At 55.0% G+C, this 22096-nt stretch overlaps 1 protein-coding gene across 2 annotated transcripts in view; it reads right to left on the bottom strand.

Moving 5' to 3' along the window:
- DOC2B (double C2 domain beta) overlaps window positions 1-11089 on the bottom strand; it is a 28867-nt gene extending 17778 nt beyond the window's left edge. Inside the window, exons 1-2 of one of the 2 annotated variants that reach the window (XM_032129936.1) lie at window positions 10534-11089; window positions 658-737 (exon numbers count right to left, since the gene is read on the bottom strand). In XM_032129936.1, the coding sequence (XP_031985827.1) occupies window positions 658-737; window positions 10534-10867 (414 nt within the window). In that variant the 5' untranslated portion in view covers window positions 10868-11089. The remainder of the gene's footprint in view (window positions 1-657; window positions 738-10533) is intronic. The other variant, XM_032129938.1, reaches the window with a different exon arrangement.
- Window positions 11090-22096: the final 11007 nt, after the last annotated feature.

A 22096-nucleotide genomic window follows, 5' to 3' on the forward strand; every position in this document is an offset into this window, starting at 1 on the left:
TGGAGGGGAGAGGCGCATCCTCTGAGGGCAAACAGCGTGGTCTGACCCTCTGGGGCTCAGTTCACAGCCTCTTCTCCTGCCTTCTGTAAAAACCCTCCATCTCTTCCCGAGATCCGCAGGGATTGAGGTCTTCTCCCCCCAGCCCACCTGGAGCCCTCGTTGCTCTGGTCACCAGGCTGGGTGACGCAGAGAGGAACCCAGCAGCACCTTCCACAGGCCCGGAGACAGAATCAGGCCCTCAGCTCCCTGTTTCTGCTCCCAAATGTGCAAAAAGCCCCTAATTGCCTCAATCACGCAGACGGCAAAGGCGCTGAGGCGCAGCACTTTGGGGCCGTGATTAGCAGCATTTAAAAGAGCCATTTATAAACCGACAGCCGGTCACAGCGTCAAGTAAATAACAACATCGGGATGGGCTGCTCTAAAAAGCATCAATCCCAGCTCGTCACGGGGGATGAGCAGCCGGCTCCCGACTGCTGGGAACGCCCTGAGAGGCCGGGGTGGAGGGGAAGGAGAGGGCAGAGGTGTTGGGATGGCAAAGGAGTGGCTGCGGTCGGAGAGAGCAGAGCCCCCGATGGAAGCCAGGGATGCTTGGCACAGCCATGGGTTGGGTTCCTGTGGCACAGCCAGTCCTTGCTGTCACCCAGCTCTGAGCCGTACCTTGGCTTTGTTGATGGTGCAGTGGAGAGCGTTGTTCTCCTGGTCGTAGAGCAAACTGAAATCCAGCGTCCCCAGCGTGGCTGCAAGGGAGAGGAGATGTGATTAACCCGCAGCACCCGGCAAGCACGGGCTGCTCTCCCTCTGAGCACAAAAGGAGTGCATGGAGATGCCGAAGAGCAGGCTGCAGACGTTATAAAACATAAAACATCCTGCTGGGAGCCCTGTTATGAAACGTGGCTTCGTGCTGGGAGGCTGGTGGCCATTCTCAGGTTGGCTGGCACGGCCCTGGGGGAAGAGTGAGAGGGAGGAGTTGGTACAGCTCACCCAGCGCCGGCTTTGCTTCTGTGGGCTTTCACCTGGTTTATCCCCATCCCTCAGCAGCCTCACTGCAGCCAGGAGCTTCCCATCCCCCAGGAGATGAAGGGTGTCCTCTGGGAAGATTTGGGAATGGCTGGGACACAGCCGAGAGCTGCTGTTGGCACATCCTCCCCTCCAGCGCCGCTGGCATTCCCAGAACGTGTATTTGTATAGTGACACCTTCAAACAAATGAGCCACCAGTGGGATCCTTTCCCAGCTCCAATCTGGCTGCAAACTGTAAATTAAACCCAGTGAGGATGGAAATGCTTTTCTGGTTAAAATGAAAAACACCAACAGCTTTTAATCAGAGCAGCATTCCTTTATGGCATCCGCAGGACCCAGGAATGGCAGCACCTCCAGGGAAGGGACACAGGGATGGGGCAGGGGACCAGAACAAAACCAGAGGAGCCTCAGCAGCAAAAGTACTTTTGATTTGAGAAATTCTTTCCCTTTGGACCGTCTGAGCATGTCTCACTAATCCGAAGCAGAGGAAAAGCCTTAAAAAGACAGGCTTTCCAAAAACATGGCTTAACCTTCTCCAAGGCTCCCAGGCCTGATTTGCACACCAAAGCCTGGATATGGAGCAGCCTCTCTCCTGGCCCAGCTTTACCCGACACCAGCCTGGAACTTCCAGGGTGGCTCTGGACCCAGCAAACCCCCACCTTTCCATGCCCACCTTCCCAAAAGGGGCTTGCCTGAGTGCTGCCCTGCTACCACACAGCATCCCACCGTTTCCAAGGTAACTGCACCCTCCCGCCGCGTTCAGAACGTGAAAAAAAATCCAAAATAAAACCTGGAACAGTTCTGCTTAATATCAAAGCTGGGTTTGCTGCCTTGGGGGGAGTTGGACAAACTTTATGGCAGGAAATAAGGTGCTTTTTTCCCCCCCCAGCATCGATAGCAGCAAGGCACCCACGGAGTTTAAGGATATTCAGGGGACGGAAACCTTCCTGCTGCAATTTCACAGTGATCTCCCAGCCCAAAGGCAAAGGAGCTACAGGTTTGCCCGCTGGCAAAAAAAACCTCATTTCTCCCAAGCAAATATCTTGAGTTCATAGCAGAGTAAATACCCAGAGAGGTTTCAGCCAGAATAATGTACCCCCCCCTCCTTTGTGGAGCAATTTCATGGCACATTAGCTCCTGGTCTGGGTAAGTCACAAATCAGTGGGGTTTTACCTGCCAGGCAAAGATGAGGGGTGAGGCCAAACCTGCGGTACCATATCTGGGTATGGCTCAAATGAGCATTCCCAGAGCAATTCCCAGCTAAACCCCCTGCACATCCCGCAGGGAGGAAGGAGCAGCAGTGTCCCCAGTGCCTCTGGAGACAGGGAGCTCAAGGATGGCAGTGCGAGGAGTGTGAGGCTCCACAAACCAAGCCAGCAAAACTTCCCAGATCTGCATTTTTCACTCAAGAGCGGAAGATGAAACCTCCGGTTTCGGAGCCTCATCATTTCCACCTGCCCTTTAATCAGTGCTTCCTGCCAGCCCCACCGCTCGGCCCTCCGAGTTCAAGCTGTTATTTTATTTTTATCACAGGAGGGGGCCAGCGGTTCAGCCTGCTGGATTTGGCAATTTATAAAATGAATTAAAAAGCTTGGCAGGCAAACAGAGTTCGGCCAGGAAACACTGACAAAGCCCCAGCCTGCCCCAGGGGCGAGGGCAGCGGGGAGTGCTGCTCCAGCAAGATGGGCAAAACCTACAATCACCTTAGCACAGCAGCTGGAGCTTGTTCTGCAGTGGGGACTCGGGTCCTGCTCCCAGCACTGGTAGTGCATGAGCAAACATCCCGCAGTTTCCATTCCTCCCGGAGCTGACAGCGATGGGAGGGCACAGACAGGGGTGCAGGGCTCGCCTCAGCACTGGCAGGCTCCAGCCCTGGCTCTGCTCCACCCTGGAGGGGTTTCCCTCTAAACAGAGAGGGTTTTTTTTGGTGGATGGTAAGTCTCAGTTGCCAAGGAAGGGTCTGCCTTTGGGCAGAGGGATGTGGAAACATCAGCACAATATTTGCTAACGTGGCTGGTTGGAGATTATAAACGGGATGGGGAAAACCTTGGGGTTTGGCAGCCAAGGTGCTGCTGTGGAGCTGGAGGTGAGCACTGCCACCAGAGCCAGGAGCCAGCAGATGCCCAGGACTCACGGGACACATTAAGGGCATGGTGACAGTCCCACAGCCTCTGTTCCATCCTGGGAATGCGCAGCCAGGGATGGATCCAGCACAGCTGTGAAGGCAGAGACAAGGCTGGAGCTCCAGTTCGGGGCTGAGGAGGTGGCAGGAGACCTCTGGCTGCACCAGGGGTGGGAGCCACCCCTGCACCCCATAACAGCACCCTGTGAACCCTCAGGAGCCTCTCCTTAGCCCTGTGCTCCTGGAATGGTCAGCACACCGAGACAGTGACCAGGCAAGCCACCACCACCACACCAGCACTGTCTCACTGCTCCCACTCCTGCAAACCCTAGCGGCACATCCAGCCCTGGCTGTGGGAATCCTGCATCCCCAGCTGGCAGAATTGGGCCCAAAACCTCTGCAGAGCAACCCAATCCCCCTTCTTTGATTGCTTTCCTGCTGCCACATGAGATGCAGCTCGATTGTGATCTTAATTAGGGGAGCAAGTACCTAAAAAAGAAAAGGGCAGCAATTAGACTCAAAGCGCTGTTAGCAGGATTATTTAACTCGACTGGGCTATTCTGAACACTGCCCTCTAATCACAGAGGCTGCAAATAAAAAATATAAATAAATGCCTTTGTCAGGCATTACAAAGGCAGCTTGGCGCTCTCCAGACAGTAGGCAGGATGTATCATTATTATTACAATTATTCTGTTCCAATGATAAAATAACCATTAGGAAAGCTGAACTCATTAGCAGGTTCTGACCCTCTTTCCTCTTCATGAACTGGGAGAGATTGATGGGAAGGTGCTGGGCAGGGCCTGGCTTTTAACACGGGCTCTAAAAGGGAAAATAAATCCCTTTTGCATGGGAAGGTGGCCTCTTCTCCCACTGACTTTTGGGCGTTTTGATTAATTCAGGGGGTCAGGAAATTATTAGAGGGCAGCACAAGCAGCAGATGTGTCCGTGGGCTCGGCCGGGCCCGTGGGCAGCCCGGCACAGCCGCCAGAGTCGGCAGGAATTGTTTATTGCTGACATTTCCCGGCAGTGCCCAGGGTGAGACGAGGCTGAAGGAGCTTCTATCTATACCTGGGGGATGAGAGGCAAAACGTGGTGATAAATCTGTGCTCTGCTCCCTTCCCCAGCCCCTGCCCTTGCAGGTGCCTGGGTGGCAGATCCACCCTCTCTGTAGCCTGGGATGCTCCAAGGAGAAGAACTTCTCATCCCAAGACATGGAAGAGCCACTGACACTCACAGAAAAAGCTTCAGCAAGGCCTGGAAGTGATGATGGAGCACATTCCTTCCCTTCCCAAGGCAGGTGTGACTGCCATCAGAAAGCCCAGCACAGCTCTACGCCAGGAGAAGTTGAGGTGTGCACACAAAAACCCCGCTATAGAACTAATTAAAAAGAAGTCCAAAAGCCTTAAGTCCCCCTGCTTATCAGCATTGCTGCTCCCGAGATAATCTGCTCACGGATTTTGTGCCAGGGAGATCAGAGTGGAGCAGTAAAAAGGCTGCTGGGGATTGTCTGGATTAGCTCTCCCTTACAGAAAGCACAGGTTCAGTAACCTTCAGACTAGGTATTTTTTAATGCACTATAAAAGATAGGTCCCTATTCTTCCACTGCTTTAATTTTACCTTGCAATGGAGATAATTTTAAAGGTCCTGAAAGGCAGCAAGTAATTCTGTGCACTTACAGCCCCATATAAAATGTTGGTAAATGACTCCTCGGGAGGAACAGAAATTACCTCCTGCTGCTTCCAAGCAGGGCTGCTGAAGAGCGTTTTGGTGGGTGGCTGTGTGTGTGCTCCTGCCTCCCTGGTGTCCTGACCAGGTCCAGTGGCACACGATGGGGAAGAGCTGGAGGACTGGCTCCATGAGGTCTGGAAAACCCTCAGGGTTATGCCTGGAAAACAGCACCATCAATTTCTGCAGCCTGTGATCTGTTGCTGCCAGCAGGGCAGGACATTCCCAGTCCCACAAAAAACCCTGGCAGGGACCAGATCCAACACACAGGCAGGAGACCTTCCCTCCTCAGGAGATCCACGGATGTGGCTGAATTCAACAGGATCAGGAGCAAGGAACAAACACAACTTCTCTCTCTTGCAACTGCTCCCTGCCTGGCCATGGGTTTTTCACTTAAAATCTGCAGCAATGAATATTTCTTCGTTTTGGAGACACGGCTTCTTCATGAGGTTGGTTGATGGATGCTCATCAGCTCTTCTGTCTTCTCCAGGAGGAGTGTTCAGAGGAACACTTATCTGCTCAGAACAGTTCAGAGATGCAATTATGTTTTACAGCACTAAATGGTCCCTGATGTCAGCAGCAATTAGACTTTCAGCAATTTCAGTTTAGAGATGGCCTTCAAATCTCTCTCTCTCTCCTCCTTTAATGAAATACAGCATTGCAATTAACAACCCCCCAAAACTGCCTTCAGTGTTAAATACAAAGATGAGAGATCTGGGAACCCCTTGAGCTCGAGCGTGGTAGAGCAAGGGGTGTCAGTTCTGTGTCTCCTCCTGCACCCTGAAACTGGGAAAGGTGAAGGGCCAGCCAGGCTGGCTGGTGGGAGGAGGGAACCTCGTTATCCAGCAGCTGTGTGGTTCCTTCATTAGCAGAGATGCCAGAGGCCATGGCCCATATGCTCCTTCCGTGGATGTTGGAGGAGGGATGCCTGGACAGACCCTTCTCAGCCTCGTGTGCTTTCCTCTCCTGCTGCTCCATGTTCCTCTCCAGCACTTCAGGGGGTCCCTGGCCATGGTCAGTCCCTGGGAAGAGGAAGGCTCCTTGGGAGACCAGGATGCGCAGGCTGCACCTGGATCACTGCTGGGACGGTCAGTGGGAAAGAGTGAGAGCTCACCCACACCAGCACATTCCAAATATCCATCTATCCCACAGGAAACCAGAGAGGAGCTAATCCAGAGTCACCGCAGTTACCACCCCATGGGATGCCCCAAGGCTCCCCTGGGACACCTGGGTGTGACACTGCCCTGTACCCGCACACATTTCTTCAGCTCGGGCTGTGCTCTGCTTGGCAAAGCTGTGCTCTGCCGAAATCAGAGTTTGTTTAGTTTCCTGAGCAAGAAAAAAATACTTCTTTTGGCCTTATCTGGATTGAAAAGACGATTCAAAGCTTATAAATAGCAGTTGCAGCATATGCTAAGGAGCTGCGTTTCAGAAGTAAATACCCTGCTCGTTCCTCGCCGTCTCCTCTGCCTCCCCCTGTCTGGCCAAAAGCACTGCCAGGTGACTTGCAAACCCTGCACACCTTCAGACCTTCCTTCTTCTTTATGTCTTCAAGCAGCCAGTAATTAATATCTCCAAGATGGCTTTGCCTGCCTAATTATCTTCTTTGCTCAAAATAAGAGTCTTCCTAAATAACTTGTGTGGCGCTGCAGGCATCACGAGCCACCGCGCACCAGAACTGGCCTCTCAGCTGCACTTTGGAGAAGTGGTTTTCATGCTGCTGCAGCTCCAGAGACCAGGAGCCTGCTCTTCCATGAATAAAACCGGGCATGCCGTGGAATTGGCTGGGTCTGTGCATTTAGGAACAGTCCCAGAGTGCTGGCAGGAGCAGGATGGGGCAGCATTTCCAGGGATATTGGCTCCCAGCTCTCAGGCTCTTTCTGCACCTGAAAACCCAGAGCCAAACACATTTGGGAAGGGAGGAAATTCCATTGTGACCAGAGCCTCTTTCCAAAGCCAAACAGCAGCTCAGGGAATGGGGCATTTCTCCAAGGGCTGGAAACTTGATTGTTAAAGGAGGATGGCTGCTCCCTCCAGAGCTGTCCCCTGCGAGAGAAGCCCTGGCAGTGCTGCCTCACAGGGACTGTCTCTACCTCTGCTTGTGCAGAGGTTCCAGAGACCTTTAAAAATCCCTCAGGTACAAATTCCTGCTGGTGCCATGAAGGGGAAAGTGCAGACAGTGGAGGGGGCAGCAGCATTTGGGTGAAATCGGTGGAGATGGGAGGCGAGAGCCAGCTCCTCGCAGGTGGCACATTGCCATCTAGCTGGCATTTGCTTATTTTCCTTGCAAACCAAGTTTCCCTGGCACTGTGCTGCCTGATTGGGTGCACTGGAAGCATCCCTGGTGGCTGGGGACTCCAGGGACCTGCTGCTGTCACAGGGCACCAGCCAGGGGAACCAAAGATGAGGTGACAGCCACGTGTCCCGAGGCAGCAGGAGCAAATCCCCCCTTCCCAGCCTCCTGCCCGGTCCTCTCAGCTCACAGCAGACACTGGTCCAACAGCACCAAACCACTCTTCTGCACCAAATACACATTTCCCACTGCTCCTGCCTCATTCCTTCCACCTCCTCAGCAGTTTTGTTGGGGACAAACCCGCTGCAGGAAGAGTCCTGTGATGAGTCCCTCTCCCAGGGAATGGCAGCAGGTGCTCAACGCAACCCTGCAAATCCTCACAGCAGCGCTGCTGGCAGGTCTGATGGGAAGAGCTGGCTCCATGCAATTCCCAGTGATCCCAGAGTCAGCCCAGATGTCTCCACTCATTATATGCTGTGTTGGTTCCCTGGCCCTGCCTGTTCCCTGCCTCTCGCTGCATTCAACAGGCGGCTGGAGAGGTGCCCAGAGCCACAAAGCTGAGCCTCTGCAGCCACCTCCCATGGCTGGCCCCACCTGTCCTCCCACCTCAGCCAGGCCCCTGCCCAGCTCTGGAAGGATTCCACCCACCTCCTGCAGCCTGGGGATTCTCAGTTTTCCAAAGCACCAATTCCATGCTCGCATCCCCCCGCCACATCCCTGCTCTCTGAAGATGCCGAATCTCTGGGTCAGGCCGCCCTGCTTGGATGGGAGCAGACACTCCCCATCCTGGGGAGAAGGCAGTTCCCACTGGCTCCACAGACACTCCAAGGTTTGCTGGTGGGGTCTGGAGCACAACTCAGCAAAGGATTAAGGAACAGGGTGCAGACAACCAGCCCAGTGAGCTGCAGCAGGGCCGGGCAGGACCTAGCCCACCCACTCCCCATAGCCCTGACAGGGTTCTGGAGTTCGGGCTGGGATGGCATCTTCGGTCCTGCTGGAAAAACCCAAGAACCCCCAGGCTGGAACAGTAACTCCAGGCAGGAAGGAGCTTGGGGAAACCCAGACAATTGCTGCATTTCTCCAGGCAGGGGCAGCTCTCCTCCTCCCACCCAGCCAGCGGCAGCATCGTCTTGGCTTTGGAGGAGGGAAACCCGCAGGCAGGTGGGACAAAGAGGAGGGAGCCGTTCCATCTTCATCCTCCTCCTCCCGATGGATCCTGCCACGGCAAAATCCCTCTCCCTGCGCCTCTCCGGGGCTGGGAGCATCTCTGAGGAGTGAGGCAAGATGTGCCTGGCAAAACCTCGATTTGTGGGTGCTGCACCTGGGCTCCGACACCACCATCCCTGGGGACCTCCTGACCTCCCTGAACCCCGCGTGCCACCCAAGGGGGCTGGCACCACCAAAACCCCAGCGCTGTCCTGGCATACAGGCACAGACAGGTTCTCCAGGGGAAATTTAGTGCAGGTGATTAATGCAGCTGCCCTGAATCACCCTCCAGAGGTGTGGGGGAGCTCCATGACATTCCCCAGTGTAGCTGATGGCTCGAGTCACGCTGCACAGATCCCTTCCCTGCTCCCAGGCTGCGGAATGGGTGCAGGGAGCTCTTGCCTGGATTTACAACTCGGCTGCTAAACATGGGGGAGTGACAGTCTCATCCTGCACATTCATGCCAGCCAGTGTCCTCAGGGTGTCTGGGCCATCCCGCACTGTCCCCAGAGGTGTGACACCAGCATTGCCACCTCCCTGCTCTGCTCCTGGCACCGCTGTGCCTTTGCCAGCCGAAACCCCAGCACCTCCGGCAAAACAGCCTCAGCAGTTTTCCTGACACCTGTTACGCTGCAAGAAACACTTCCTAGCACCAGCCAGGGTGAGAGAAACACCCGCCGGCCCTGGCATGGAGCCAAGCTGCTTCCAGCATCCTGCATCCAGCATCCTGCATCCAAGATCCAGCATCGCTGAAGGATAAATGCAGAATGCAGCGCCCTGGGCAATTTCCATGTGAGTCACCCAGAGAAACGCTGCACTCTGGGGCCCCGGGTGCTTTGGCTCCCACACACCCCCATGGGCCTGCAGCCCAGCTGCTCCCGTTTCTACTTCCAGGGTGAGCCAAGACGATGAGATAATTAGAGCAGCAAATGACCCAAAGCCGGTTAAAGTCCCCGTTAACTGCCCGGCTGGGACAAACACGGCTTAGCAGAGATGTTCTCCCCAGCAGTGCCAGAGCTGTCGCCTCTCCACGGAGAGCGTGACCCCGACACCGGCATGGGGACAGAGGCTGTGGCAGTTCGGGGCTGGCACCCAGCCTCTCCCGGGGCTGTGCCTGTTCGGGGACACAGGGAGAGCCGTGCCAACCCTGCAGCAGCAGAGCCCTTCGGGGAGCCCTCCTTGGGGCCACACTCCGGGCTGTGGAATCAATGGCAGCAGCCCAGTGGCCGGCAGCGAGGCAGCGATGCCGAGGCAGGGCTGTGACATTGTGCGAAGGCAAAGCCACCGCCTGCCCGGCGCTGGGCCGTAAACAGCTCAGCCTCCCCTTCCCCCAGGACGAGCACGCAGCAGCGCCCAGCAGCACCCACTCCCTTCCTCGGCATCTCCCGGCTCCAAACTTTGTGCTCAGCCCCTCGCAGGATCCGGCCCCCGGAGGCTGGGCTGAACCGAGCCCTTGGGGTTTCTCTAACTCCAAGGGAAATCGTGTTATCCCGGTGGCCTGGCAGAGCCAGGCAGCAGCTGCCTTGCAGCTCCACGGCGCCGGGTGGGAAGGACGTTTTGGGTGGGGAGGGGTTAACCCTTGCTGCAAACACCTGCATCCTCCAGAACCAAAGGCTTCTGCTCCAAAGGCTCCCTTGGTCTCCTGCAGAGTTCTGCAGGAATGGGGAGATGACACGCCAGAGTTTGCCGAGGGAGAGGGCAGAGATCGCCCGGAAGGATGTGATTCCCGACAAATCTCCCCGATGTGGAGCCGGGCGATGCTGGAGCAGATCGCCAGCTCATCAGCAGGGTGGCTGGAGCAGCCTGCACCACCGAGCCGGATTAAAGGGGTCTGAGCCCAGCTGGCAGCCCTTGGAGGCACGGAGCCGAGCAGGGACGAGGCAGAGAAGTGCACCAACCACAACAGCAACTGGTGGCTCTTAGGAGACTTCCCTACTTCGGGTTCAGCAGCCAGCCTGGCTGCGGCACGGACACTCCCAGGGCCCCGTTCCACCCCGGAGCAGCGCAGGGAGAGCCTCCCCGGCTAAACCTGGGGGCTTCTTACTGCTGCAGTGTGATCCCAGGGACGGCCAGCATGACTGGAAGGGTGCACCAGGATGGGCAACCAGCCCTAACACCCACCCTTGCCCTCAGCACCCAGCAAACTCCCATGGAAACTTAGGAACTTACTGCAGTCGTCGGACTCGTAGCCCTCGGGGTCCACCACCTCCTCGGGCGCTTGGCTCTTGGCCGGCTGCTCTGCGGGCGTCGTTCCGTAGGCTCCAAAGAGCTGGTCCACATCCTCATCATCCTCCCGGGGCGCCTCGGCGGGGCTGACCGAGGGCTGGCTGACCGCGGGGCGCAGGGCGCTGCTGCTGCGGCCGACGGCGGCGGGGAGCCCGCGGGGGAAGCGGGGGAAGTAGTCGGAGATCTGCTTGATGGGTTTGATGGGGCCGGGGCAGACGTCAATGGCCATGTGCTCCTGGATACTTATGGTCATTTTCTCTCCTTTTCGGAGTGTCATGCATGCGGCTGTCGCTGCCCAGCCCTGCCGGAGAAGCCCGGACCGTGCGGGAGAGGGAAGTTTCTGCCGGGGGCTGCGGAGGCAGGTGAGGAGGGAGGCTCCGGCGGGCCCCTTACGTGGTTGTCGCGCCCTGAGCCTCGGTCGCCGCACGCATGCTGCTGCTGCCAGCCCTGGCGTTCGCACAGCCCCTGAGCCTGCCAGCGCTGCCTGGGAATAAATGAGCGAGACACAGAGACGGATAAGAGGCAGGGGGTGGGCTCTCGGGTGATGTCACCAGCTTGCAACAAAGCGGTACCCAGCAGCGGAGGAATGAGGGCTGTGGCCGGCCCGCCGCCCCGGCCACACGGCCACCAGCGTGGGCAGCCGGCCCCCCGCCCCTTCCCCAGCACAGCCCCGGACCCCCGGGGGCAGCCGGCAGAAGTTGGGGTGATGGGGCGTGGGGAGGTGGGCTTGGATTCACCTCCCTGCCAGAGCAGGGCTGGTCCCTGCCAGACCCCTGCAGGGGGTTGAGGTCACCGGGCAGTGTCAGGAGCCATCGTCCTGCTGTGCCGCATCCCGGCGCGCCGTGGAGAGGGACCGTGACAGCCCCCAGGGACCCTGAGAGCCCCCAGGGACCGTGGCAGCCCCCCTGCCCTCCCGGCTCCTTGCAGGCTGTGCCAGGGAGATGCTGTGCCACATCCTGATGGCACCGCTGCCCGCTCCCCGTGGCTCAGCAGGGAAGGGACAGCCCCACTCGGATCCCTGCTGCCCTGGCTGCCCCAGCCCACAGCAATGTCCCCCCAGAGCTCAGTACCAGCTGGACGAGCTCCTGCAAACACATCAGGGGCGAAGCAACACATGGTCCCTGCTCGTGGCCCGGGTGGCACAGCCTCTGCCAGCCAGCGTGTGGCTGTGACATGGGGCTGGTACAGCATCACAGAGGAGCGAGCCGTGGGCTGGGCCAGGGCTCAGTGCCAGTGTGGCCATGCTCAGCACCCCTCCTGCTCCTTCCTGGGCACGGCCAGGGCCCCAGCACCAGCCAGGACAGGGACAGGCTCCTGCCACAGGCTCCCCTGAAAATGCTGAGCTGTGCTTTGCTCAGGGAGCTGGTCTCAAACTGCTGGTTTTACTCACCTCCCCCTGTGTTCAAATCAATAAATCTGTGCCTTCACAAGCTACTGGAAGTGGACTTTTTAGCAAGGAGTGCCAGAAGAGAAACACTGTGAGAAAATGGTGCAAATGCTGCCCGGTAACTCACCCTGCCCAGGAAAATGTGTCTGAAATATTTCAGAGGAGCAGCACACCCCGTGCAGCCTCTCTGCTGGCTCAGTTCTGGCAGGTCTGGAGTGAGGCTGGGACACTTGGTGTGCTCTGGTCACCCACCACCATGTCCAGCTGCCCACAGCCTGGCCCACCAGGTAGCCTGGCACATCCCTTAGCGATGCGCACAGGGCTGCAGTCTCCTGCAGCATGGCATGCAGGTGTCTATTAAAAACAAAGCTCTGTTCTTCAGAGGATTTCCCCCAAATCCCAACAAAATGACACCCAACCTTTCTGTCTAATGCAGAGCTCAGTTCATTCAGATTTTGGTAAATGTTAACGCACGTCCCTGAGTCGTAACACGCTGACACCAGGCAAACCAACCTAATTTAGTCCTCACAGGGAAGTGAATGTTTCTCTCCTGAAGCATCCAAACTTGTCACTGCTCTGTACCTAGACATGAAGCACATCTAAGGATGCTCTAATGACCTGGGAGAACAGGAGACAGCTCACTGCTCCTTTGTGTCCCTGCCATATTTTCACTCGGAGGTGGCTCCTGCCTGTTGCAGGTCTAACAGCAGATCCACTCTCAGACAGTTTTATCCCCTCCCCACATCCAAGGACTCCCAGGACATTAATTCAGATGGAAATACCACCTGCTTTGCACATGGAGGCTGAAAATCTTGCAGGTGGGCCGATGCCGGGTGGGAACATCACGGCGAGCGCAAGGAGGTGCCTCCGTATTCGGGTGTGTTCATCCACACAGGCTCCATCTTTGGGTGCAGCATCCAGGATGTGGTGTGCACTCAGACAGAACGAGGCAGAAATTGGGCCTGATGCCCAGAAAATTGCAGCAATTTCCTCTCAGAAAGGGCAAATAAATAAATGAATAAAATCAAGTTACGTGTGAGAGCCTAATGCCATTACTACCATTACAAAAGCGTCATCATCATTCCAAATGTTTCCTGAAAGAGCACAAGACCCAAATAGGCAAGGATTATTTTATAGGACAGAAAATCGAGGCTCGGGGAATGAAGGTGAACCTCTGAGCTCTTCTTCCTCCTGCATCCACCGCCCACAGCCAGGATCAGGGCCCAGCGGCACCCACTGAGAGATGCTCAGCTCACCCAGGGATTCAGAAGAGCAACAAGGGAACAAAAAAGGCAGAATTGAAGCAGACAAACTCCCTGAAGCAGGGCAAGAGTGGGCCTCAAGGAACACCCCATCACCAGCCTCATAGACTGAGATAAACAAAAACCAAGACTCACTGCTAATAGCCCAGGTGGGATTTCTCATCCCTACCCTATCCCAAGCCTAGAAAGCAGCTGGAGCCTTTTCTTAGCTTGTAATGAGTCCCAGATCAGCTTGGTTTTGATAAACCACACTTTTCCTACCTTCCCTTACTGCCTGAGTGTTTCCTTGGGGGCTGCACAGCCCCAAATCTACCGAGGGCTCCCCAAGCGTGACTGAGGCTGGCAGCACACACTGACACACGACAACACGGAAGGTGAAAGGGACAAAAATAGAGAGCTGGGCTGGAAGACAAAAGCAGGGCTTGCAGATACAAAGCCAGTTTCCAGGTAAAGCTCTTAATTCCCACCGTCTGTCTAATGCCCTGGAATGTGACTTGATTTGATCCCTGGCTCTGCCAGGGCGAGTCAGAGCTGCTGCTGTGCCCACGCATGTGGCCTCTGCTGCCCTGAAAGGGGGAATTTGACTTCCCCAGCAGCCCCCCAAGAGGGAAGAGACAGAGTTTAAATGTTAAAACGCCAGTTTTAACCCAGAGCTCTGCCTGGCAGGAAGCAAAGCCACTCTGACAGGGAATATCCATCCCCGTAGGAAGTGGGGGCATCCTTCAGGGAAGGTGGAGGTGGCCATCACAGGGCCAGCATCAAAGCAGGGATGGGATGAGGGGGAAGAGCAATTGTGCCTGTCAAAAGCCATGTTTTCTCCCAAGAAAACAAGATCCTGTTCAGCACCTGTGACAGTGTACTTGGGACGTGGGATGCAGGAACCATCACTCCAACTCCAACCCAGGCTCCGAAAACCCCCAGCTTTTAATTTCAATGTTGTCCTGAACAGGGGCACAAAGCACATCCAGAAAAAGCCTGTGGCACTCACTCTCCCTGTGCCACAGCCCAGCTTCCTCCTCTGGAACTGCCCTGCAAGTGGGCAAACAGAAGGGATATTCCTACAGCCCCCAAAACTGCAGCACATGGATTAAACACACATCCAAAAGGACACAGTTCAATCCATTTTCTTACAAATGCTAAGCATCAAATGCTGCTGTTCCAGGGTTGAATCAATGAGAGCAGGGGCTGATTCCAGTTTTACCAATTCCTTTCCAAATGGAAAGCACATCCCACTGCTTGCCAGGGATTCAGTGATTGACCCACTGGTTCTTTATTTATTACTTTGTCAACTCAAAATCTCTTAGAAGCCCCCTGCTCTGCTAGTGCTGCTGGAGAAGAGCCTGGAGAGAGCACAAAGGGATAATGCCAAATTAAAGCCTTCATTTGGAGGCACTACCTCTGGATCTCATCCTTGAACTCGGAGGGCTGGGACAGGGAGGTTTCTCAGTGTCCCCAGGGAGGTGACACAGGCAGCACCACCCTGCACAGCCCTAGCTGGGATTTTGCTTTTCCCAACCATTTTTAAGCCTGAAAGTACCCACAGCTGTAGGCAGGAGAGGGTGCCAGCAGATACCACCAGCTCAATCTGGTGGATATCAACTGGGGGGTATCAACACTGCCAGGGGATGCCAACACTGCTGGAAGAGACCCCTCCATCCCTCCAGGGTGGCTCAGGACTGACACTGCCTTCAGTTCCCCTGGCTGGGAGCTATGAAACATATTTTTTATTCCTTCCAATGAGCCTAGCTCCAGCATGGCTGTGTGCATGGGAAGGGGGTTAATTGAAAAGCAACATGTGCCTGGCTCCTTGGCTCACTCAGGGCACTGTCTCCTGGCTGATGCACAGCTCCTGGCAGCTTCCCCTCAAAGATCCCTGCCCTCGATTGCTGGGGAGGCTCGGCTGAGCCCATCCAGGGGATTGCACTCCTTACCTGGTCAGACAGCCTTTGCATTTGCTAAGTAAAGCAATAATAATAATAATGATAACCGGGAAACTTGGCAAAAATAATCCTAAGGAGCTTATTCCAGGCTGTGCCGATTACGGCTCCTCAGCAGCGCTGATATCCCAGCGCACCCTGGCCCCCACTGCTCCTCTGCTTGGATAATATCTGAGGTTATCTGTGCTCCAACAGGCCCTGCTAACAACCATTATTTGACCAGATTTAACCAGCAATTACTAGCTGTGAACAAAATCGCTGTGGTGAAATACAACCCACATCCTATTACGGCGCAGACACAAACAAACCCTTGCAGAGAGCCAGGCGAGGGCCAAATGCCAGCAGGGAAGAGCCCTCTCCCCTCAAAATACTGCTTAAGGTTCCCAGAGACTTTGTGAAACACCCAACCAGCAGCAAAGGTGGATGGAATCTTCCTGGCCAGCATTTTGTTACGTGGACATGGGCCTGAAAAGGAGCTTCCAGGAGGGAGGGAAGCATCTGCTGTCCCTGCATCTTTAGGATGGGCCCAGAATAGCTCTACTTTTGGTAGAGGCTGATGTTTAGCATGTAGCATATGCTGCCATTTCCATGTGAATCCCAAAATACTTGGTGTTTTCTTTTGTAGTTTTAATGCACTTGGTTTCTTGGAGTCCTGGGGAATGTCTGCCCTCCTGCCGGGGAGGGGCCGTGCTCTGCTCCTGCACCCTGACACGCCACTGCCAGCACTCCAGGCACCTGCAAACCAAGCAGAGGGGCTAATCAGCTGCTGTAAATCTCAGCTCTGTGCAGCACAGAGTAAATCCACACAGGGATTCACCAGGGTGGATCTGTGCACAGGAAAATCCACCCAAACGGTGCCCAGGAGGAGAGTGACATCGATCCTGGGGCACAGCACTGCCAAGGGCCCAGTCCTCAGGGGCTTTTTCTTAGGGATGAACCTTTTTAGACATTTCTTCTCTGATTTCCCTCATGATCTGTGGGTTCCTCTGAACTCCAGAGCCTTAGCAGGGGTTTGCCATCACCAGGCTGGGCAGAGCCACCCTCTCACACGGTGCTGGCTCTGACTGTTGTGTGCCTGTGAGATAAATGCAGACCCACTCCCTTGCAATCAAGGGAGGGGAGACTCCTGTGCAGCATCAACTCCTATTAGACTAATTTTATCTGCTCTCAGTGCCTTTCCAAGCTGGAGTCAATGTCCTCTGAGATTATCCAGCTGACTTGTCTTAGGAGTTTTACCCTGCTTTTACCTCTTCCCGACTGTCTCCCAGCTGCAGGAGGATGAGAACATTCCTCCTCAAGACTTCCCAGGCAGGCAGGAGCAAAGCCTGGTGTTAATTTGGCAGCAGCACCTTACCCTGTGGTGACTGGGACATGGATGCTGGCCCGGAGAGCTGTGCTGGGGCTGGGCACTGCTGCCTCCTGCACCCCCAGCTCTTCCCACTCCATAAATGTCCAGAAACAGAGTTCCCATCAGCATTTAGGGCCTGGCCCCGTTGCCATGGAAATGGAGAGACTTTATGCTCACATTTTGGTGGGAAGAGGCATTTCAGGAGTCACACCAGCTCCTGGAGTCAACGCAGGAGGAGCCAAGTGAGGGCAGAAAGCAGCCGAGCTTCACGGAGGCACCGGCGGGAAACTGCTCCCGCCCCACGCTCCAGGAATTGGGAGCTGGATGGGAGCAGAGAGAAAAGGCCACCAATAACCAGCAGCAGAGTGAGCTCCAGGGATTCACGAAATAACATCTTGGGTTTGCAGTGTTAAAGAGCAATTTGGCTGCATTAAGAGAGCTTTATAGCTGCTCCTCTCCCACATCCTCGTCAGGCTAACGACATCCTGTCAAAAGCAATCTACCCAAACCACCCCCCCCATGCAGTCCCTGTACCTGTCACAGCTCTGGGGCAGCTCTGTCCTGCCTGCTGCTCCTCCCAGGGCTGGGAGATGTCCTGCCCATCCCTGGATCGTGAGGCTCAGCCATGAGCTGTGAGAGAATGATCCATCATGGATGGATGCCAGGACGTTTTCCTGGCCCCATCCACAAATCCCAGCATCATGCCAACATTGTGAGAAGCAACACAAATGAAAGAGCAGGAAGAGGAGCGAGAGGAGGAGCAGGAAGCAGAGACCCCACAGATTCACTGTGGGATTAGGCTGCTGCAGAGGCAAACAACCCCAGATTCCCTGACCCAAGCAGGGCTGCTCACGGATGTGCCACAAACTCACAGCAACACCTGCAGGTCAGCAGGGAAGAAATTGAGGCCAAAGCCCAGACAAGCTGATTCCTGCCTGGAGAGCAGCATTCCTGGCAGGGCTGAGGAAGGCAGGCCAGCCTGCAGGATGCTCTTGGATCCACGGGCTCTTCAGCTGCCTGACCTTATGTCACCCGACTCAGGACAAAGTTCCTCTCCACTGTAGGGAAGCCCAAGCATTTTCCAGCTCTGTGGTGAATCTGGGACAACAAAACTTTGGAGCAAAGGATACTCACCAGCTGAAAAAAATGGGAGACAAAGGGATTCCTCAAAATACAAACTTTAAAATGAAACCCGTTGAGGGGGGCATCTCCCAGGTCATTTAGCAGCCAGAGGAGTCACTAGATGGCCCTGCTAGTCCTGTTCATCTGATCACAGCACGGATATCGAGGAATGCTGGTTTGGCTGCTCTGCAGGAACTGGGAAATCTGCTCCACGTCTCCTTCTGGGAGGAAGGGCCTCCCTAGGGGGGGCAGCCAGGGGGCACCTTGGCCAGGACACGTGGCAGGTGAAGGGTCCTTCCTGGTGCCACCATGCCCTGGATGTCCTCTTCCCTCCCTGAGAGTGGCTCCACCTGCCAGGGATGCTGGAAGCCTCTGCCTCAGCGTAATCGTGTTGACAGTGATGGGTGTAAGAGCCAAGGAACCATATTAATGAACCCCGTGTTGCTGGATAATCATGACATTAGCATTATTGGATTAACATTTGCATAATTTGGGCACGAGCTGCTACCTGCACGGAGACATATGTTTACATGAATTTACATCCATTTGCATCCCAATGAAGCTGCATCCTCAGCAGCTTCCCGGGTGACCAGTCACGGGCCATTGGCAGCTCCACCCCAGGGGACATCTCCTGCTGTCGGGGACAATCCCAAGCCGCTCAGGTGCCGACAAACAGCAAAGTTTTCCCTCCTCAGGGTGTTCCTCACACAGGTTGCACCTCACTGTGCCCTTTGCCACGCCAGGAGCAGCACCCCCAGCCTCAGCATCAGGGTCACCCAGGCTGAAGCTGTCCCTTTCCCAGTTCCCACAAACTCCTGCTGCCTCCCAGGTGCCAGGATAACGGGCAGTTAAAGTCCATCCTACTCACAGCTGTGGAAAGGGATCGATAAAACACTCCCAGCAGGCTGCGAAGCTCAGAATTTAAGAGGCCAATAAAGGGAACCCAAAATGAACTCCTTTCTCTGTCTTTTCAAATCACGTGCTCTTTGATTCAATTACTTGATTTTAGAGGAACGGGGAGGGAGATTCAATTACTTGATTCTTGATTTCTTAGCATAGGAACACGGACTCTGCAACCACGGAGCACAGCAAGGCAAAAAAATCACTTCAAAGCAGCATGGCAACAATTTGGTGGCAACACCAGGTTTAGAGGGCTGTAGGGAATCAGCAGTTTCCCCTCCTGGGCTCCACAGCAGCCTTAGAGGAGAGCAGTAACATCTGAGCACAAAGTCCTACATCCCACCCACAAAATCACAGGGTGAGAGGTGGCGGCTGCGTGGCGGCTGCCTGGCTGCGTGTCCCTGAGTGCTTTCCTAAAGGAGAGCTGCTCAGGGAGGCACCAAATCCCTTCACAGCCCCGGGAATTATGAGCTGGGAGGGGCCAGGAGCTGCACACTCACTCCCAGGCATCTCCAGCCCCAAAAAAATTGCTGTTGGCTCCATCTGAAGGCTGCCATGAAAACAGACAGCAGGAGCAGCCCAGGGGCGTCCAAAGCATTTCCATGCAGGCTCGGGGGAACCACAAGCCTCACTGCCACTGAAAGCTCTGCAAATCACAGGGATTTATCTCCCAGTGCTGGCCTGCGAGGTGCAAAGAGCTAAAAACCCCAAAGTGCCCTTGGGATTAAACCTACCTGAACCACCAGCAGCAACGAGAGCAGCAAATCCTGCAGGGAGTTCGCTGGGAAGTTTTTTCCTGGGATGCTGTGAGCTGGAGCAGCCCTCTCTGCCCTTACCTGGTGCTCACAACGATGCTGCCACCTCAATAAAAGCTCAAGTGGTGTTTCCAGGGTCTGCTCACTCAAACCAACCCACACCCACTTGGTTTCTTGCTGCTTTCTGCCAATGAAGAAACTGGAAAGAAAAGGAGCACTGAGAAGCCACTCACTTGGGTGAATCGGGTTCAGAGCCCAGCTCTGTTGTGAGGATGGTGAGGAAGGCAGCCTGGCCTTTTCCCTGCAGCTTCAAAGCCTGGCATTTAGCACATCTCTGCTTCAGCCACTCAGGCTGTTAAATGGGGACCTTTTCACCCATAAAAGCCACGTCAAGACCCCTTGGGAAACTTTTATCCTTATTTTAAGTTTTCATTGTATTTCATTCCAAAGTTGTTCCCCTATCTGGAAACCTCCGGAAGCAAAAAGCACATGACAAACAGAAACAGAGGGGTCAGAAGCACTCTCACCTCGACAGCAGGGACAGCACCAGAGTTTCTGGCTGAAAAAGCCCGGCTTTGGAGGAGGAACACGTTTGCAGCTGATTGTGTCATTAGGTGCCAAAGCCAACTGCTAATGCCTGATGGCTCCGTGTCACGGGCAATGAAGCAAGAGCCCAACAGGATCCAGCAGGAGGAGGGAACGTGCTGGAGCATCACTGCTGGGACCTGGGCTTGGGCAGAGCACTGAAAATATTGATGGGACACTGGATGGAGGCCACTGGAGGGTTTGATCAGCCCGGGGCTGCTGGTGTGGCTCACAGCTGGACACACCAGATAACAGGAGAAAATTAAACCCCTTTCTCTCCCTCTCCTCTCCAGTGGACCTGTCTTGGGAAAGACGGAGGAGGGAGGAAAGACAGCCCAGTTAATGAGTTCTGCTGCTGTACAGCAACCTCTAGCCCTGCATCCTCCCCAGGCTGGACCTCAGCAAGGGCTGTGAGATCCTGAGGGATGCAGAGATGCAGGATCGGGGCTGCAGCCCCTGGCACAGGTCGGGAGAGAGCCCAGGGAGCAAGGCAGGTGTGATTTCCAGCCGGGGAGGAGCAGGACCAGCCCCAGGCACAAACCTTGATCGCAGTGGGGCTGAGCTCCCTGCCCCACTGTGGGGTGGCTGTGCTGCCCCATTAAGCAAAACCCCTTTTCTGTCTCACCCACCTCCACAATACATCAGGACTGAGCCCGTGCTGCAAAAATCTGACCCCTGCATGCTTCCCTCTCCACAGAGGTAACGTGCCAGGCTGCATCCGATTTCTTCCCTCCCTTTCCAGTCCTTTCACTCTCCTTTCCCTATCTTCGAGGAACAGATGCACCCATTCATAACCATACAGGAGAAAGTATGTGTTCACCTTCCCAATCGCAGTGCAGCTGGCAAAGCACAGGAGGGAAAACGATGTTTTGCACAAATACAGAAATTATCTGCACTGATCTTATTAAGCTTGAATGGGGAACCGACAGGAAAAAAAAAGATGGGACTGAAAAGCATTGTTCGGGTGTAGCATCGTTATTGTTTATCCTCTCCAAGCACTCCATCATCCTAATCCCACCATCTCCCACGGTGACAGGTTAGGAGCAGGGATCTGGGAAACAGCAGGATCCAGAGCCTGCCAGAGGGATGCAAACCTGGCAAGGCAGTGCCTGGGGGATCCGGCAGCACCTCGGGGAAGTCCCCCCTGAAATGCCCAGGCAAGCCCAGGCCAAGCATCCAACAACTCCCAAACGTTATCAGTGTTAAAAAGATTCACGTGGTACCAATTAGCACCAGAGCGCTGGGGTAGGCGGGGGTGAGGGAGAAACAAAGGCTCAGAAACTCCCCAACTCATACCCTCGCAGGGATACTCTTATTTATCACACAAATAAATCTGATGCCAAGGTGCCCAGGACACAGAGGGCTCAGGCCAGCTCCTCCCTGGTGCAGTGGCATCTGCTCAGCCCAGGTGACAAGAGCCAATTCCTCATGCCACAGGCAGCACAGCAACTCTGGCAAGCACAGAAAAAAAATCCCAAGGTGGGAATTCAAACAGAACACAAGTCACCTGCTATCAAAACCGGGGAAATCTGGCAAATTTCCTACTTAGCACTTACCACATCAAGGCTGCTCAATGATGCTAATTAAACAGGTACCTCCCAGACACAGGCAGGAAGATTTACATCCCTAATTTGCATTTCTCAGTTTATTTTTCTTTCCTCCAAGGCACCATTTGAACGGCCACGGTGTGATTGCTTGGAGGAGTTTAATTTTGCACGACTGTCATTTGAAGATGAAGGTCTGTCCCGCCGGCAGCTCGATGGCTGCTCCTCCTGCCCCTGCTCTCCCGCAGTGGGGCTCAGCTGTTCACTGAGATTTTCTTGCTTTCTTGGGCTTGGCTTCACCAGCTGAGAAATAAATAATGCTGGGCTCAGCTGCTCTGGGTGATCCAGCTGCTGTCCCCATCCAGGGGCTGGGTATGGCTCAGTCTGGGGATTCTTTTGAGGGTGAGTCTCTGAAATACCCAGCAGCAGTGCAGGGTTGTTAGGACCAGTCTCAGAGGTGTGATCTCTCCACCCAGCTCCCAAATCCAGCCCTAAAACCTGAGGCCAGGGCAGCTCCCACTCATGAGGGGCTGCTCCCATGGGATGGGACAGCATAGCTGGAACAGGAGTTTGTATAATTGCAAATAGCTAAAAGCAGCCACAGTCCTGTGGTAATTTGTCACCTCTGAAATCAGGAGTCAGTCACACTCGGGGGGAAGGTGTCTC

The sequence above is a fragment of the Corvus moneduloides genome, chromosome 20 (assembly GCF_009650955.1).
Source record: "Corvus moneduloides isolate bCorMon1 chromosome 20, bCorMon1.pri, whole genome shotgun sequence".
Classification (NCBI taxonomy): domain Eukaryota; kingdom Metazoa; phylum Chordata; class Aves; order Passeriformes; family Corvidae; genus Corvus; species Corvus moneduloides.